Source organism: Physeter macrocephalus, chromosome 13 (genome assembly GCF_002837175.3).
Source record: "Physeter macrocephalus isolate SW-GA chromosome 13, ASM283717v5, whole genome shotgun sequence".
Taxonomy (NCBI): Eukaryota; Metazoa; Chordata; class Mammalia; order Artiodactyla; family Physeteridae; genus Physeter; species Physeter macrocephalus.
The window spans coordinates 21,552,579-21,572,049 of record NC_041226.1 but is presented as its reverse complement, the minus strand read 5'-3'; the positions used below and the strand labels follow the sequence as shown (position 1 = coordinate 21,572,049).

The 19,471-nt window shown below is 40.2% G+C and overlaps 1 protein-coding gene across 1 annotated transcript in view; it reads right to left on the bottom strand.

Moving 5' to 3' along the window:
- The window catches only part of LCP1 (lymphocyte cytosolic protein 1), a 54,805-nt gene that overhangs the window by 22,397 nt on the left and 12,937 nt on the right, over positions 1-19,471 (bottom strand). The window contains exons 2-9 of the mRNA XM_007102510.2: positions 13,373-13,460; positions 12,601-12,764; positions 12,303-12,432; positions 10,254-10,386; positions 7,904-7,985; positions 5,867-6,032; positions 4,361-4,503; positions 1,315-1,410 (exon numbers count right to left, since the gene is read on the bottom strand). Of these exons, the coding sequence (XP_007102572.1) occupies positions 1,315-1,410; positions 4,361-4,503; positions 5,867-6,032; positions 7,904-7,985; positions 10,254-10,386; positions 12,303-12,432; positions 12,601-12,764; positions 13,373-13,436 (978 nt within the window). The 5' untranslated portion in view covers positions 13,437-13,460. The remainder of the gene's footprint in view (positions 1-1,314; positions 1,411-4,360; positions 4,504-5,866; positions 6,033-7,903; positions 7,986-10,253; positions 10,387-12,302; positions 12,433-12,600; positions 12,765-13,372; positions 13,461-19,471) is intronic.

The following is a 19,471-nucleotide window of genomic DNA, read 5'->3' as shown; positions in this document are numbered from 1 at the left end:
TTTGTTAATATGGTGTATCACATTGATTGATTTGTGTATATTGAAGAATCCTTGCATCCCTGTGATAAATCCCACTTGATCATTGTGTATGATCCTTTTAATGTGTTGTTGGATTCTGTTTGCTAGTATTTTGTTGAGGATTTTTGCATCTATATTCATCAGTGATATTGGTCTGTAATTTTCTTTTTTTGTAGTATCTTTGTCTGGTTTTGGTATCAGGGTGATGGTGGCCTCATAGAATGAGTTTGGGAGTGTTCCTTCCTCCACAATTTTTTGGAAGAGTTTGAGAAGGATGGGTGTTGGCTCTTCTCTAAATGTTTGATGGAATTCACCTGTGAAGCCATCTGGTCCTGGACTTTTGTTTGTTGGAAGATTTTTAATCACAGTTTCAATTTCATTACTTGTGATTGGTCTGTTCATATTTTCTGTTTCTTCCTGGTTCAGTCTTGGAGGTTATACCTTTCTAAGAATTTTTCCATTTCTTCCAGGTTGTCCACTTTGTTTTCAATGAGTCCTCATACCAGACACCTCCAAAAACTCAGTCGATCTTGTCCAGCCCTTTCTCCCATTACCCTCAATGGTGTAGTGAGGCAGGGCTGTGGCTGAGTGGATTTCGGAGCCATCCTGGGCTTAAATCCTTGCTATGCCACATACTGGCTCTGTGGCCATGAGGTGATTATTAACTTTTCTGACCTTCAGCTTTCTCAATTATAAAACAGAGTTATTAGCACTTACTTTAGTGAGGTTTGCAAGGATTAGGGGCAGTGTAAGCAACATGCCCAGCATAATACCTGGCACATAGGAAGAACCCAGCAAGTGAGGTTTCCTCTTATTATTATTAATAGAGGAAAGAGTCCCAGCCTTGGATCACATGACTTCCAATAATCTGTCATATGATCTTGGACATATTAATGAACCCCTCTGAATATCATTTTGTTTTTCATCGTGATAGTGGGAATTTATTTCTTTGTGTAAATATCCTGTCTATTTCTAGAAATAATATTCAGGTACCTAAAAATGGAAAAAAATAATCTTTCTTGGTGTTGTAGGGCCTATTAAATGATGGGACACATGCAGAAGTGCCTCCGATGGTGTATGGCATTTAATTAGCATTCCTCTCCTTTCTTAATTTTATTTCCAGATTCAATTTTCCACAGTTACAACCCAAAACTGTTAACAGTTTTTTAACAATTTAACACAGCTCTAAGCAGAGATGTCCACTCATGGAACTCTGCAGCCAGCATCACACAGGGCAATGGAACAGCTAATGCAGAGGAATCATCGCATCTAACACGACTTGGGGCATGGCCTTACCCTCAGTCCTGACATGTCAATAACAACAGCAGGAATACCTTCTTCATCTCCTTTTGGAGCCACCTGTTCAAGCAGGTGGTAATAAGCTTTTGAGTCCTGTGAGAAATGAGGAAATTACAATTTTAAAATGGCACAGCTAATTACATACTTAGCACGACAATAATTTCCCCAAAGCAAATATATTTCATTTTTCATCCAACTATCATTCAAGAATGCAACTTAATTAACAAAGCTGGGAACATTCACTAATTTGAATTTTCTATTTGTCTCTTTATATATTATATTTGCCTTTCTTTTTAAAAGGAGTATAACAGTTAAAAATACAGGACATACATAAAAGGCAAATGCTATTCTGTTGATCTTAGGGGAGAAAAATAATTTGTTTACATGTATTAAATTGTATACAGGAAAATATATATACCTTTATATTGCTGTAGAAGTCAGTCAGCTAAGGTTTAATTAAAAAAAAAAGTGACAGAGAAAGGAAGCAGAAGTTTAAGGCAGAGTTTAAAAACACATTTAAATGGACAATCAGCAAAAGAAAAAGATTTCAAAGACAGAATATTGAAGCATTCACAAGCAGTCTTTATGTAAAGGGAGCAATATCAAGGTAAGTGCATTTACTACTTATCAAGAAGCTAGAAAAAGTGGTTTAGTTTAGCTATTGCAGAGCAGATATGAATATTGAATTCTCATGTTTTCTTAGATTCTGGAAATAAGCTTATTGACAAAAAATTTTCTGACTCATAGTCTTAAAATTATAAGTTTATTCTCATTCAATGAAAGCATACAGATTTTCAGGTAATTAATTTAAATCATTTAAAGACATCTTAATTTCTCTTAAAGACTGAAAAATCAGCTGTCACTCTGTTTGTTTTTAAAAACTGGGTAGAGCCCAGGGAGAGCTGAGGTATGCTCACCTCTTGTGGCATTAGAAAGATGAGAAGAGAGAGCACCGGCCATGGATGCTGCACCTGGGAAACTGATTTTCATCTCTTCTCTCTACCTTCTCCTTTCTCTTACTTTTTGCTGTAGGTATTTCGAAGTCAGTGAAAGTTCCATGCAGGGTTAGGCATGAATAAAATCTGCACATCATGTGTCACATCTGTTTAGCTTTGCTAAGAGTCACCTCATTTCACCAGACCCTAAGAAACTTGTCTCATTCATTGTATTTTGGGGGTTTTCCCCTCCTTTGCTGACTTTGTGTGATTTAAGGGCACCTCCCAAAGTTGCCCCATGCTCAGACTTACATGTCACAGCACTGACATTGGTGGTGAGGCAGCTACTCCCAAAGAACAGGCACAACCACTGTATAAGTGCTCAGCTTGCCAGTTCCTATCTCATATTCTAAAGAACACAGCCTTTCAGTCATAGGTAATCAGGTAAATTTATGGCTCCAACCAAGCATCCTAATTTTATCTGAAAAGTTTGAGAATTTTGGCTGAAATAATTGCAGAGCCTAAGTGTTGAGTACAAAGGGACATAATGCTGTCCAGTTCCTGTTTAATCCCAGTTTGGCTGGTGGTGCAAGAAGAATGTTAATAACCAATGAAAGTTGTGTAGTTAGAAAAAATAAATTTGGCATTATTAGCTTATGTCCTAAGGAACGGGGGACTTTCCATCTAGAAGCTTCACTCTAATTGGTACTGTGCCTGGCAGACCTTGAGTTCTAAAAGCCATTAAGTCCACAGCAGGGGGAAGTTGTCCCTCAAGAATTACAAGCCTGGGTTGACTTGGTGAGTCATTGGACCTTTCCTCTGACTCTTCTTCTTTGGAGAAAATGTCTTTAACTTTTGAGAAAGTGGAGACTGGAATGTTTTTCTCATGTTGCATTCCAGCACCTCATACCATTTCCTACTGGGACTGACATTCCTTCCCGCTCCTTAAGCCCTTTCTGTGTCGGTCCATCTGTTATTAATGCTAACAAGCTGCTCCTTTCACCTTGGCATGGAACTTTTCACAAACTTGAAAACTACAGTGCATGCTTCCCTCAGCCTTTCCCCCTTTGGATCGCTGTTGTAGGACTAACTGTGTCTTCTATGTTTTCTGGGGTTAATTCTCATTGCAGATGGTTTCCAGAATCATTATCTTTTTTTTTTTTTTTTTTTTGTGGTATGCGGGCCTCTCATTGTTGTGGCCTCTCCCATTGTGGAGCACAGGCTCCGGACGTGCAGGCCCAGAGGCCACGGCTCACGGGCCCAGCCGCTCCGCGGCATGTGGGATCTTCCCGGACCGGGGCACGAACCCGCGTCCCCTGCATCGGCAGGCGGACTCTCAACCACTGCGCCACCAGGGAAGCCCCAGAATCATTATCTTTTAAACATCACTCTGGTTTCTACAAATAAAAAGCTTTCAAGAAATTTATGAATTGTTTTAGAGGAGCAGTATGTATGGTGGCCAAGTACCATGGAGGTCAACTGCTCAGTTTGAGTCCTGCCCCCATTCCCCCAGCTATGTGAACTCGAACAAGTTACTTATATTCTCTTTACCTCGGTTTCCTTACCTGCAAAATGAGCAAATCATAATCCTTATCTCAAAGACTTGTTGTGAGGATTAAATGAGTCAATACATGCATAAAGCAGTTAGAACAGTGCCTGGCATGCAGTACATACTGTTTGCTATGATTAGGATAATTAGAAGAGTAATCCTGGTTTAATTTTTTTTAAAGGAATCCCCATCTGATGCTCCCGTTGATAAAATCAGAAAGACATTAGAATCCTACACAGACTCTCTACCTAAAAATCAGTCTTACCTCTTGCTCTTCCTCTATCTCACCCTCACCCCTCTACGTTCTGATGTTGAAACTCCAGGGGACACCCATCTCATTTGATGCTAGGGCCTTGGGCAGGTCTGTATGTGGCCCTGAGCTGGAGCTGCACATGGACTTGAGAACAGCATGGGCTCCGAAACAGCACTGTCCACTCTAACTAACACCAGAACTTCTGAAGAGATGAAGCCCTTTGTCTTTATCTTTGTCTCTTCTCTGTTAATGCCCAAATTCCCTTCCCCACTGCGGTTAGTCGTGTACAAAGTACACTCCTCCTACCTTGATGTCACTGCTGAAGTTGTTGATTTTGTTGCAGCCTGAGTTTTCCAGGTGGTAATTAGCCCATCTCAGCAGGAGCTCCTCAGGGGAGAGTTTCATCAAATCCTCCAGACTCTCCCCTTCTCTCAAAAGAGCAGCCAGTGCTGAGGAAGCGCAAAAACCGAAGAAAAATAAATGCAGGGGATATTTGGGGGGATTAGTTATAAATTAAACTGAGCCCTGCTGGGAAGTCAAAGATACCACGTTATCTCTCTGGGACAGAGGGACATATAGCCTTTCCCATGGAATAAACACTTTATTATTTTTCCCTAAAAAGAGGTGTAAGATATTGTAAGCCTATTTATTATCCCCATTTTTCGGGCGGGGGAGACAAGGCACCAATGAATATCAGTGCTACGCCTAAGAATACAGGAGCAGAGCCATGGAAATAACCAAGACTATCGACTCAGAATACTCTGCTGGGTCTGTCAGAGCACGTTTGATGTGATATGACATTTTTGCTTTTAAGAGATCTATTTCGTAATAACGACAATGTCCTCTTGTTTATTCCCATAGGTGTTTTATATTTCAAATGCTTACCTGCATAATTAGAGCATCTCAAAAAGTGTAATTAACTCTTTCCTCTGTTTCCCAGATGAATTAAGTCATTTTTGCTCAGCTAGAAGGTTTAAATTTAGCTGAGGTCATTATTTGCAAATCAATATTCTTTCTAATGTGTTCTAAGTTCCCTATTTGCTTTTTTCTTCTTTATATTCTGTTTAATATACTGGTTTTCAAATGGTACCCCAGGATTCTTCACTGGTTACTTTGATTTGGACATGTAAATTATATATATATATATATATATATATATATATATATATATATAAAAGGTTAGAATTTGGCTACAGATTTCATATTAGTAGGATCTGTACAGGAAAAATGAAAGGTAACAGTGTGTTTTGTATGATATTTATCAAGGTCTACTATTACTGTCTAAAGGACAGGCTGAATTGTTTAAATGCTTAGGACGCTGACAGTAGGTGGAATAAGACTGACAGCTACAATATTTAGTTGAGAACTCTGAAACTCTAAATGTAATTTCCTATAATCTTGGTAAGAAAGAGACTGAGTTTCTGCTCTGGTGCTGTCACTGCAGTATATGAATGTGAATCACTTTGTAAAATCCAAGTTTAAAATAGCCTCATTTGTTACAAAGTGTCTAAAGGCCAAGTGAACTCAAAAGCTCTTGAGGTTCGGGTCCTAGACAGCTAGACTGAGTTATAGGTTCTAAACAAGCATTATTAGTAGTCTGTGGTCTTAAAAAAGCTTTTGCTCTCTTGTTTTAAAAAGTCTGGGCAGTGTGGATAGAATGTGTTACATTAATACAGTGGATTGGATATAACTGTAGTTTCAAAAACTAAGGATTCTGAGCTTGATAACTCCTGACATCTTCCTCTCACAGCCCCCAACATATGCACTAACAAAAAGTCATGCCATTATTAACGTTGGAGGCTTTGCTGGTACCTTCGTTTCTGCTGAGTTCGATGTCGGCAAATAACCCAATCTTGATGACCTGCCACAGCAGTCCCAGGACCAGGTAAGGCTTCCCCTCCTTTAAGTCCTCAGCCCCGATATTAACCACTTGGCAGCCGATAGCTGAGGCAGAGTTCAGAGCCAGGTTCAGATTCTCCTGAAGGAGAAAAAGTATGCAAGTTTTTTTTTTGACTTTGCAGATGCCAAATGATCATTCTTGATTGGCAGCAGCAACGTTTTGCTTCTAGAAAGTTCATAGGTCTAGAGGCATTGTCTTCACCAGATCTTTAACACTGAAAATAAAGCAGGGAGTAACACCTGGATTTTACTGGAGTAAAATCCAGTAACCCAGACACTGGGCTCAGGCAGTGCCTAGTCCATCAAGCCAGAGCCCTGAATTGAAGGCTCATCCTGGTCAGGATGAAACTAACGAGTCTTCTTTGTCCATACTGCTCTGTGATGGAGCCTCCACTCTCAGCATCTCCATCAGCCAGCAATGAAGGGGCACATTTGAGCGCAGTCACTGTCTTGTGACTGGTTATTGTCAATAACCCAGTTGTTAATGTAAATCAGGGTCATGAAAGAGAGTAACAAAATATCTTTTTGACATTCAGATTGGATATTGAAGGAATGAAAAAGATTCAAATGAAATTCCTAGAAAAGACAGAGCGGTTTTTACTAGGACAATTTACTGAGTATCTATAATATCTAGGGACCTTGAGTACACACACACACATACACAAACACACACGCGCATACCCACATACATACAGATTATATGTTCTTATAACTAACAATAATGTATGTAAGGTAATTCATATACAGTTGGAATAGGGTCAGTGAAACTTTCAGTCCAGGGTCTTTCTACAGTTGACCCTTGAACAACACAGGTTGGAACTGCTGGATCCACTTATATGTAGGTTTTTTTCGATAGTAAATACTACAGTACTACATGATCCACGGTTGGTTGACACCATGGATGCAGAACCGTGGTTATGGAGGAACCAAGTACACAGGAAGGGCAGACTGTAAATTATATTTGGATTTTGGACCGAGTGGAGGGCTGACACACCCCCTTCTCCCCATGGTTCAAGGGTCAACTGTACTATTATTTTTGAGTCCACAAAGAAGGAGATATCAGAGTCAAAGATGTACAGAACTTGTTTTTATGATAAATGAAAAACAAAACATAGGCCACCAGTGAATTGGGATGGAGACTATCAGAAGAAACTGGGTTTTTACCCTAATGTAGAGCTCAAAATGACAAGTACAAAATATCATGTCCACTTACGGCCAAGAGTAAAATTTAACATCAAGATTAAATATGACATTAAGTGCCTTCATGTACATTTAATCATAGCTCTTGCTTTGATCACGGCTTCCATTTTTTAAGAACACAGGGTTGCTTAAATCCAAACAGGACATAATATATTGCTCATGATTTAAGAAGTGAGATGTGGTTTCTGAGCAAGAAGATTACAATCATGTTAAAATGCTGGAACATAAGACAGAAATGCAGCTTACTTACTACCAGTCACTGTTCCAGTTAATCAACAAACTGAAGGCATAAAAGCAAGTTATATTTATCACATTGGTGTCTGTGGCCCATACCACCGTGAAGGCTGCCAGAGCACTTCCCGTTTTTTACCCCCTCATTTCTTAGAAAGGCTAATCTTTTCAGATAAAATATTGTGTAGTTGGCATCAGCTCCAAGATAAATTGCCAGGGAAAGTTTGAGTTAAATTTTAGCCAATGTGAATTTTATTCATACGTGGCCAAAACAAACAAAGTCTACCCCAACTACTAATACTCACTAACTTCCCTCACCCGCCACGCCCCCCCGCTATATTAATACAAGACAAAATAGAAATGTGTCGCCCTCTCCCTACTAGTCATGACAGATCACCAGCCCAAAGCCTGGGCTTTGGAAATAATGTCTGAGCGCCTGAAAAAGGCTGGCTCAGCAGTCACGGCGACTCATTTCTTCAAAGCACAATCCTACATTAAGGTAACACAGGGAAGACACACCTGAATGGTGAAAGGGGTGAGTTTCTTTTTGTTGATTGTTCTTTCATCAATTGTGTCCGGCACTGATAGGTTGATCATTTTACTGAAAGAGAAACAATTAAAGAAAGCAGGCTACTAAATAAAAGAGCCCAGTGACACTGAATTTAAATTCTAGCAATGCCATAAGCAAAGAGGACAGCAACATCATTGGTGCTACCCAGTGTTCAGATATAAAATCAATTTTGCCCAGTTTTGACTAGACTCAAACTATCTGTGGGAAAGGTTAATTTTCCTTGAATTCATACACTATATTGAGGCAGGAAATAAGAATCCTACTTCATTCACTCACCTAAAAAGCTGGAATATTATTCTGGTTTCCTTAGCACATTAGGAAATTCTGGGTGGATAGCCAAGGCAAATTCTCTATGAGTACTTCACTTTCTCAGCCATGAAAATTGCTCCACTATATAAAAGATTAGCTATACACTTTTGAGCTTATATAATGTCTAAATTTCTATTTGACAGCTGGTCAAACTCTATACCTTCAACTGATCATATAATAAAATGTTTTATATTCTCCTGTAGGCATTATAGTATCAGTACTTTAGAAATGTCTCCCACTTAAGTATCTAATACATTGGTCAGACATCCAAAATAAGCAGCTATTATTTATGAAAAACTTATTTTACCCACTTAGCTTTGGTTTAACCTCCAATGGGTCATTAAAAATAAATTTCCTTAGGTCACTTCCATCTTATTTAAAGAAAGGAAGTTGGGAAAAAATCCAAAGGAACAAAAACAAAATCAAAGAATAATAAACTTGAATGTGACTATTTCTTTTTTTAATAAGAGAAATCGACATTAACTTTTTTTCTAACAATTTTTAGGCATATAGATGCTTAAATAAAGATGTATTTCCACAACTTTGCTGTGTGTGTGTGTACATATATTTAAATAAAAGGAACTTTACTGCAATTTAGGCAAAACAAACCCCTAAATCATTATTTGAAAAATATGAAACTCTAGTGAACTAGAAGCTCTGGGAAACAGTAGGAGAGAGGGGTGGCTTAAAAAAGTATAAGATATCCCTGCCCTTGAAAAGCTTAGAGTCAAATTACAGAGACAAAATATATGGATATGAAAATTTACATAACAGTCCAAAGCAGAACATTATAATGGCTCCCCAAAGTACTACAAACAATATGTGCTTTAAGAATTCAGTGAAGGGAGAGATCAGTAGGAGTTGGAATAACCAGAAAATTTTACAGTAAATGGATTTGTGTAGGAGGAGAGGGTGGGGAAGGACATTCTTAAAAAGGAAAATAAAAGGCAAAGCCAGAGTTGCACGTTGTAAGCAGGGCGTGTATGGGGAAGAGTGAGTATGGTTGATGAAGCAGCCAATCGTTCATACAACCCTTCACTCGTGCCCTGGGCGGTGCCTGAGTCATGGGGGTCTTGGGAGGTACAACTAGAAAGAGATTGAGGGAAGACCAGGGGGTGGTCTTAAAGAGTCAGGACCTAAAGAGACAGGACCTGAACGTGCAGGCTAGGTTTTTGATGTCTTCTTTCAGCCGTTGAACTTTTAAAAAATGAAATCTCACGGTGAGCTCTAATAAACAAAATGCCGAAAGTGGAATTGCTCTGGTCAGAGCAGAGGAGGGGTAGGAGGCTCAAAGTGTTGCCCACACATCTTTCCCTTCAATTCCCGAGACCACCTGAGATTGGGCCTTTCAAGCCTCCTCATTCATGTCACATCTTACAATGCCAGAGAGGCTGCCAAAGCAAGAGCCACAGAGGCATTTTCAAAGGCACCATCCTGAATTGACCAACCGTGTTGAGAGGGCTCCCGTGCATAGAACACATCCCTCCTTTTCCAGGCACCTGCAGCATTTGTGCACCACTCAATAGTTCTTTTTTTTTTTTCACACAGCATATATTTAGTTCGTAATAGTAGTTCAACATAATAGTTCTTTTGCTTGAGGATTTGCATTGGATGCTTCAATTATCATGCTGCTGTTATCATTCAATTCTATGTACTCTCACAGCAGGCCATGCTCAGATGAAGCAAAATGGCGTATATTCCAAAAATAATTGATTTTGACCTTGTGTTACTATATCTCTATGTTCATGTTTGTCTCTGTACTGTGCACCCCTCTCCTCCACCCAAGTGATGGTAGTTTTACATTTCTCATTATAAGCTGCTTTTGAAATCAGTTTGCTCTCCTGAACCTGCCACATGAAAGTCTGGAAAAGCATTTCAGATCCAGCTGAGTACCAAAGGAAGTGAGCCTAAAGATAAACACAGTGAATTGCTGGCATTCCAGAAAATTCTAGGGAAACCTTCAGAAGCCAAGAAGGTAATGTTATTTACCAAAGCACAATGCCATCTCCAACAGCACTGAAGAGATCATTGGTGTTTGGATTCATTGGGATGACATGCCGACAATCGGGGTCATTTTCCAGGGCTTTGTTTATCCAGTTGACAAAGGCATACTTCTCTTCCTCTGCAAGTAAATGATTAATATGACTTATTTGCAAAGTGAAAATTTGATACAAACAGAATTATACACATGGATCTTAGATTCTTGTGCCCAGGAGAGACATTGTGAGGCTAATCTTGTCCATTACCCTATCATCTCACATTTACTGACATTAAAAAATCTCCCATGATTTGGGAAATAGGCACAGAATCTCTGTTCACTCCAATCATAAAACATATATACAGCAAGCAGATTTAGAAGCTACATATATGCAAATATATTATATTTAGAAATAAATATATAGGGACTTCCCTGGTGGCACAGTGATTAAGACTCCACGCTCCCAATGCAGGGGGCCCAGGTTCGATACCTGGTCAGAAAACTAGATCCCACACGCATGCCACAACTAAGGAGCCCATGTGCCGCAACTAAGGAGCCCACCTGCGGCAACTAAGACCCGGAACAAGCAAATAAATAAATGTTAAAAAAATAAAGACATATATTTTAAAAAAAGAAGTAAATACATATATATCTGTATTTTATACATGTAAATATATATAAATAATTAAATGTTTATTTATATTTATATACAATTTAAATGTGAATGTGGTTTAATGCTTAGCTCTAGCTCTGCTGATTTAAATGTGGGAACGATCACAGGCAATCGCTGCAATATCTCTGAGCTTCTTTATACAATTACAGGCAACCCCACTTTTTGAAACTTTCTGTATGCCACTTCACTTTTACAAAAGATCTACCTTGGTACCTGTTCCCGTTAACCAAAAGAAATCCAAAGAGGATTTTTGCTTTTAGGAGAAAAGGTTAAAAGTAAAAATAGCTCTCCGTGTTTGTTTTGCAGTGTTTGTTTTACAGAGGCGGTAGGCACCCCTAGCAGGGAGAGTGGCCCTGCCCAGCTCCTTCCCCGGGAACTATACTCCGCACCTCGGCATCAAGCGGCCATTGTTTTGAACTGTGTCTGTGAGCATCTGTCTCATCTCAACTTATTCTGTGCATCCATTAGCAAGATATGTCCTAAGGTAACTGCTTCTTTGCTTTAGGCCATTTCAGTTTATGAAAGGTTTCATAGGAACACTCTTACTTTCAGGTAGCAGGGGAAAACTGTATAATGAAATTGCTAGGTAATGAAATCATCTGTGACATGTTATTTCTTTCCTATCAGTAAAGCTGCCAGAAGTTGATTTTAGAAATTTTAATAAAGCCTCAAGTTATGCCTTACAGCCCAGCACCGTGTTTCCCAAATTGCATGTCACTGAAAAAAAGAGTCCCTCAGAAGAATCCTAAGTCACAAAAGTTTGGGAAACATCACACAGCATATTATTGTCTTGAAGATTCCTAATGCACGTTTACATAGTAAAAGGCTGTGAAATTTTCTTCACAGTTAAGCATCGTACTTAACCATGAGCTGATCTTTAAGATCAACTAATGTTTTGAAGACCTCAGTTTGGGAATTACTGGATTACTGTACTGTTCTGGAGAAGTTTCCATGAAGGCTGCTGGATGGCAGCCTTCAGAATAAATATACAACTCTCCTTCAAATCAATGAAAACATAACTTTTTCTGGACCGCTCAGCAGGCATTTTGGAGGTAGAAGCTTGAGTAGATCTTTTTGTCCAGAAGATTTACAAAGGAATTTTGGCCGCCTTTAATGTATTTTTTAAATGCTGATGCGATTATTTGGTACCGAACCCTACCTGGAGCCAGAACTGCTGGCCCACTTATACATAGGAAAATAGGCAGTAGTCAATAAACTCATGTTAACATCTGTCTTTCTTTGTACCCCTTAGGTTTGAATACTGCGTTTGGAATCTGTAACCCTAGAAGGCGTGGATCCTTCTGACATGGTTCTGTCTACGTCCGCCCTCAGCTCATCTCAACACTCTCTCCACCTCGGCTTCCCCGCCCCACACTGGTACACCTACCTGAATAGGAGTGTTGGGTCCCAACACTAGATTGCTCTGAAGTGCCCCCGATCGCACAAATCCCTTCCTTCTTATTGATTGCTTTTCTAAAGGTCTTGGCAACGTCTGTGCTTTTCAGGCCATGAAAAACCTGCAAAAACATAATTTATCTTTAGAAACCCAATCTGTGATTGATAAAACCATAAAGGAAAGAATAAGCAACGTTGAAGCAAGGAGGGTGGGAATGTACTTCTGGACGTTTTCCGAATTGAACTCCCACATTTCAAATGCATCTCCTTGGATTCTGCGTCATACTCACCTTGATAAACTCATCAAAGCTGATCTTCCCATCCTGGTCCAGGTCACCTGTAGCCATCAGGTTTTCTGTAATTTCTCTCACTCTGTACCCAGGCAGAGGCAAGCAGGCAGCCTTGAACAAATCATTCAGCTCATTGCAGCTGATGTACCCGTTGCCATCAGAATCTGTAAGGCAAACGGCGAGCTGAAGGTTTGGGGCGATTTGGGTCACAGCATGAAGAGAGGTGAGAGTAGGCTGGATTGGAGGGGAGCGGGCAGGAGAGAGAGTCATTCGGGGGTTGTGACCTGACCCCATGCAAAGTCAGAATCTCACAAGAGGCCTGTTGCTATTGGATATGGGCATTAGCATCACTTCCAACATCCAAGAGTCATAATTTCAAAACAGAGGTTCTGACAGCTGAATCTGAGGAGACTCTCATAGAAACAGATGGGAAAATAAATCACAGGTTTGGGGCTACAGAGGAAGAATAAGTATGGAATACTAGGAAAACAAAGGAAACCAAAGAAAGCAGACAAGCTATGGAAGATGAGACTTAGTTGGCCATTACCAGGAAAGGCTACAGGTGACAAAGGGCCCATATTCCATGTTTAGATAGAGAAAGAAGTAATCTTCTTGAAGAACAGCTTTCAAAAATGTTTCCCAGCTCCTCTAACCAAAACCACTGTATTCCTGTCCCTTCTGCTATTTTGCTCATGTTACCATTCACTGAATCTGTCCTAAAGCTACTAAAAAAGAAGAGAATTGTGTGACTTGAGGTATCAGGTTTACTTACCAACTTTGGCAAAAGCTTCTCTGAGCTCCATCATTTCTTCATCAGGGATTGATCCTCTGGCCATTTTTTACTGCTTTAGGCAACAGATCTGCAGAGAGGGGACAACACAGGGAGTGGCTGATGTGTATCTTCTTAAAATACAACACCGAGAAGCAATTCTCATTTATTAAGTAAAGAAATATTCCTCTGCATCCATCATGACTTATAATTATCTTCCCCAAATGTAAGAAATAGCCTTTTTCTTAACCCTCAATGTGGTGGTCTCCAAAGACGGTCTGCACCAATTTCTCTCCTCCCTTTGATTCTCTCCTCACATCAGGAGATGGAGCTTATTTCCCTCTCCTTGAATCTGGGCTGATCCTGCGACTGCTTTGACCATTTAGAAGGCTGGAGAAGCCATGTCTGGGGCTGGAAACTTCTGCTTCCTGCCTTTTGGAATGCTCATCCTTGGGCTGTTCCCTCTTGGAACATAATTGCTGTGCTCTGAGATGTCTAAGCCACAGGAAGAAGCCACATGAAGTATGAAAACTGGATGCTCTGGTTAACTGTCCCTGCTGTGCCCCCAGCCGACAGCCAGCATCAACTGCCAGCCAGCGGAATGGGCCATTTTGGACATTCCGGCCCACTTGAGCCCCCGGATGAACACAGTCTCAGCCAACATCACAGGAAGCAGAACTGCCCAGAATTCTGATACCAACAGAACTGAGAGATGGTAAAATGATGGCTGTTTAAAATCACATTTTGGAGTAGTTTGAAACGCAGAAATATACGACCAAAACACAACTTTTATATAACTGTCTTTTTAAGAGATATCTTCACGTTCATACTTCAAATGAATATGTTTGGCCAAGCCAAGAGATAAATTTTATAACTTCAAAGGGAGTTATCAAAGTTCTCTAACTATTTAAGAAAAGAGGAAGGGAATCTGACACGCTAATAATTCACATATGGGAATTTGAGGGACTTTTTAGGTGTTCTCAGAAACGCTAGTGTTGGCTGAGAAACAATGCTAATGCTGGAGTCTTTTCCCTTTCCCTGTGCCTTACTGCTGCCCTCTAGTGGGTAGAAAGAGAATGCAACAGAAAATGGATTATATTCTTGTCTCTAGCTAATTCACACGCCCATGTTCCAAATAGGAGTTCCATTAAAGCTTATAGGATTTCCTGGTGGGGAAGGGATAAGTGGGGTGAGAGTGTGGGAGAAGGGGTACTTCTATGTATAATTATATTTGGGGCATTTTCGTGAAATTACTGATTTTTAAAAATATTTAAAATTTGTGACTGGATGTTGTTTGAAGTGGATTTCCTTTTCTATATTTGCACATCATTACAGTGCTGTACTTGTTCTCAGTGACAATGAACAACCACACAAGAGAGGGAACAGTTTTAGCACTTAAACCTGTTGGCCAAAAATGCATTATGCTCAACTTTGCAAATCCTCATCCATTATCCACCAACTCACTATCCTGTCACATACCATTTATCACATGTATCAGCGGTTTCACACTTTTGTTTTCCTAAGCAACCCTCTGTGAATAGAAACCTTACATGTAAATAACAGCGAACAAATAAAAATAACTCTGGGGAGGGATAAATTAGGAGTTTGGGATTAACAGATACACACTACTACGTATAAAATAGATAAACAACAAGGACCTACTGTATAGCACAGGGAACTATATTCAGTATCTTGTAATAACCTACAATGGAAAAGAATCTGAAAAAGAAAAGATATTTATATATGTATAACTGAATCACTTTGCTGTACATCTGAAACTAATACGACATTGTAAATCAACTATACTTCAATTAAAAAAAAAAACCAACTCTGAAAGCCTTTGGTTGAAAAAGACCCTGCAGATCACCTGACCTCCACTATCCCACCTCCTTGTCATCTATGCACGGTGGGAACTCCAGGGAGCATGTTTTAAATATCGTGGAATTACATATATTGTTATTATTTCAATTCCTTAAAAAATATCTTTTATTATCAATAAAGATATCTTGTATTATTATTTACCTTATATCTAAAAATGAACTGGTCCACTGGGTTCTCTGATGGAAGGTAGAAACTGTCGAGGGCTTAACTGCGTAAGGAGACACAGTCTCACACATCACAATAACCCTCAGAGACAGCTACTGGCTTTCTGACTTTCTTGCCTTCACTTCCTTTCCTTCCTTTTTTGTCTGTCTGTTTCTCTCTCTGTCTCTCTCCCTTCCCCCCTACCCTCCTCTCTTCTTTCCTTCCTTCTTTTCTTTCTTTGTTTTTGTTTGTTTCCTTTCTTTCTTTTTTTAAAATCAAGCCTTGTTCCGAAAACAATCTGAGCCCAGTTACAAAGATCTAACCAAACCTAAGAAGTAAACCAATAAAATCATGTGATCAGGGAGAAGGAGTAATTAGCTTAGGTGAAATAAGAGGACAGCTAGCAAGAGCCTGCATATTTCAAACACATGGTTAGGACTGAACGTTTTGCTAGAAGTACGCTGAAAATCTAGCTCTGAGTTCTCTAGGTGCTCAGTGAAGAAAGGACATATCAGTTACATAATTCACTCTGTTTACATAAGACAGACCACTTTTCTTAGGGCAGGAGAACTGAGGTCTGAGAGCAGTATCTTCACCTAGGCCTGGAGAAGAGGACACTTGTGGGATGTAGTAAACGCAAGTTTTATGTTTCTTATAATGTTGCTCAAGGAAGGCTGATGGCATAGGTACATGTAGCCCTACTTTATAGAGCAGGAACCAGAAGCTCAGTGAAGATTCATCTTTCAGATCACACAGCCAGGTAGAGGGGCAGCAGATTCCAGTTCTCAAGTGTTTTCTCCTCTCCCATGCTGTCTATTTATGCTGCTTTGCATTTCTGTTAGACACTCATTCCGTCCACCCATTCATTCATTCATTCAGCAGTTATTCATTAAGTCTATAACATGCCTAGCCTATGGGAGATTAAAAAAAACTATAATATGAAGTCTCTATCCAGGTGTTCTAGCTTAGGAAGCTTTCGCTTTCATGTGTTAAGAAATCAAAGCTTGGGACTTCCCTGGTGGGGCAGTGGTTAAGAATCCGCCTGCCGAGGCAGGGGACACGGGTTCGAGCCCTGGTCCGGGAAGATCCCACGTACCGCGGAGCAACTGAGCCCGTGCACCACAACTACAGAGCCCCTAGGGCAGGAGACATAGGTTCGAGCCCTGGTCCGGGAAGATCCCACGTACCGCGGAGCAACTGAGCCCGTGCACCGCAACTACAGAGCCTGTGCTCTAGAGCCCGTGAGCCACAACTACTGAGCCCACGTGCTGCAACTAGTGAAGCCAGCGCACCTAGAGCCTGTGCTCCGCAACAAGAGAAGGCACCGCCATGAGAAGCCCACGCACCGCGACGAAAAGGAGCCCCCACTCGCTGCAACTGGAGAAAGCCCACGCGCAGCAACGAAGACCCAACGCAGCCAAAGATAAATAAATAAATTTATTTAAAAAAAAAAGAAATCAAGGCTTCTGTCGTAAGAAATCAGTATATAACTTTGTATACCTTACTAAATTCTTGTGACTAATTTGGCTTGACTCTTCTTTATAACCTCTACCAATACGCCATGGATGCATTAAGAGAAGGCTCTCCCCCATCATATTTTAGCAAGGCCTTTGGTAAAGGCTTGCCTTTCTTATTTTGGGGGTGTCTTATTTCTTGGTTCACAGATGCTCACGGGATTATGAGACAAATTGATTCACTTACAAATGTTTGTGAAAGCCTACTACAAGCCAGGCACTGGTTCTTCATTTCAGGTGGGGCGTACCTACACTGCCCTAGTTACCCTGAAAACATGAACCCATGTTAAAGGTCAAGAGAATGAATGGGATCTCCGAATCTAAACTGGGCCTATCCTTTGACGTAAGAGTTTTAGATTTGAGAGCACTGTGAGACACTGGTGAGAAATATATGTAAAGGCAGGGAATGAGACTGTATTTTAAGGATCAAGGTCAGGGCCAAGGAAGAAAGGAAATAATTACAGTGTTGGGTAAGAAAGAAAATATCCAGATCATGGTACAGTAGAAAAGCAGAGACGATATTTTAGAATAAAAATTGCAGGGCCCATTCAAATAAAAGACCTAGGAAGGGAAAGTAGGGTTATTTTAAAACCATGTGATTTTTAAACCATGGCGGGTAGGACAAGATGAAAAACCTTGAGCATCTGGTAAACCACATTTTTGTAAGAGATTGACATAAATGGGGAGGATCAACTGGGAGAAGCCAAATAGTGAGACAGCCTTCAAATTAAAAAAATCCAAAACCCCCCAGTGATTTAATAGCTAAAGGGAAAGAGAACAGATTGACTTAATTTAAGAGGTGAATTGGAGAAGAAGGCGCCGCCAGCCTAAATTACTCTGATACCGTTTGTTGTTTGTTGCGCCCAAACACAAATAGATATGGAGAGAGAATCTCTTTGACCATCAGAGCGAGCTGTAAGTCCTGGAAACACAACCCAACTTTTAGAGACAGAGCAAGCTAAGAAATAATTTAGTACAACTCCCTCATTTTATAAATAAAGAGATTTAAGGTCCAATGAGATGAAATGCTTTGTCTAGGTACAAGTCCTCAAAGCACTGCCAGGCTAGAGTTTGTAAATGCAGAGCTGAAAAAGCAGAGCAGGAAAAGGATGGAGTGACCATTAATAGGGCCATTAAGATCCAGAACTGAGAACAGACTCTTTAACTAATTAAACTGAATGTGCAAATGACAGCATTTTCACAAAGCAGAGAAGCAGGAAGAGGAGGTAACTGATGGAAAAACATGCAGATCAGACCATTTCTAAGAAGGACATGGCTGGGGTTAGAACCAAATGTTATGTACTTTACACAGTCTATTAATATGTTTACCTGAAAAAAACCACCCATTTTAATTCATACATGTTTGATGGTTTGGGTTATAATATGACTAAGATTCTTAAGGAGAATTGATGAGGGTTTGTTTGCAAATTAGCAGCACCATATTGGCAGCTGACTCTAGAGAGGTCACTGCAGTAATGAGATGGGCTGTGGCTTTTGGATGCTCCCATTTGGAGCTTAAAAGAAGTGGCTGAGGAAGGCATGTCCCTTTCAGGGCATGAATGAGCAGTTTCTTGGGCTCTGCTCTACTGCTCCTGCAGTAAGCGTGGCCCTTTTCAATTACTGCATCATCTAACTATGACTTGCCAAGAACCATCTTAAGGTTTTTTGCAAATCAGTGGTGAATTTTGGAACGCCATTTCTGAATCACTGCCCAAGTCACAAATCTAAGAAGACACATCTCCAATCATTCATCTAAGTCACGTCTGACCAGTTTCTCTGTAAGCACTTACATTTATTAAATCAATGATTATAAAATCCCAGGACATCTGGCCAAAGAAAGTACCAGTCGTTCTTTTTTTTATAAGATTATTTTTAAAGTCATAAGAAAATCAAATAACCACCACCCCAAACTGCAAAAGCCACCAAACCTGTTCATTCCTTTCGGTCAGCCAGTTCTGAGTCTCTGTTTCAAGGAGGCTGGTATTTTCCAGATGGGTAGTGAAAGAGAATTTCTGAGAATGACTTCTTATAATAAAAGTACCTGACTCAAGTTCCCTGAAATCTGAATGTAGAAACAATTTGTAGGAGTTTACTATAGAACACAGTGCTGTAGAGTTTACAGAAGGAAATGCGTTCTTTAAAATAAATGTAAAAATGTAAGCTGAATTTTCTCTGAGGGGTTTCCTAACTGATAACGAGAAGAAGTAGACAGGTTGATAAAAGGTGACCTGGCAAAGTGAAATGGCTCCTGGACTGGCATCATTTCTGAAAGGAGGGAACACTGTGTGGGTTGGTATTTTGATTCGATAGATTGACACCCAGTTATATAACTGCCAGGATCAGAGTGGCATCTGTAACATGGCGTCACGTTGCCAAGGGACTGTTTTGAATGTGCCCTACTTTTCCTGCAACTTGACACAGTGGGGAAAGTAAAACTGGAAACTCAGGACCCAAATTCCCACCTCTACCTCATAAGTTCAGTACGTATCCAGGGGAAAATTGTACAACTTCTGAACACCTCACTGAGTAGTGAGTAACCCAGAACAACATGTCATCCAGAAAA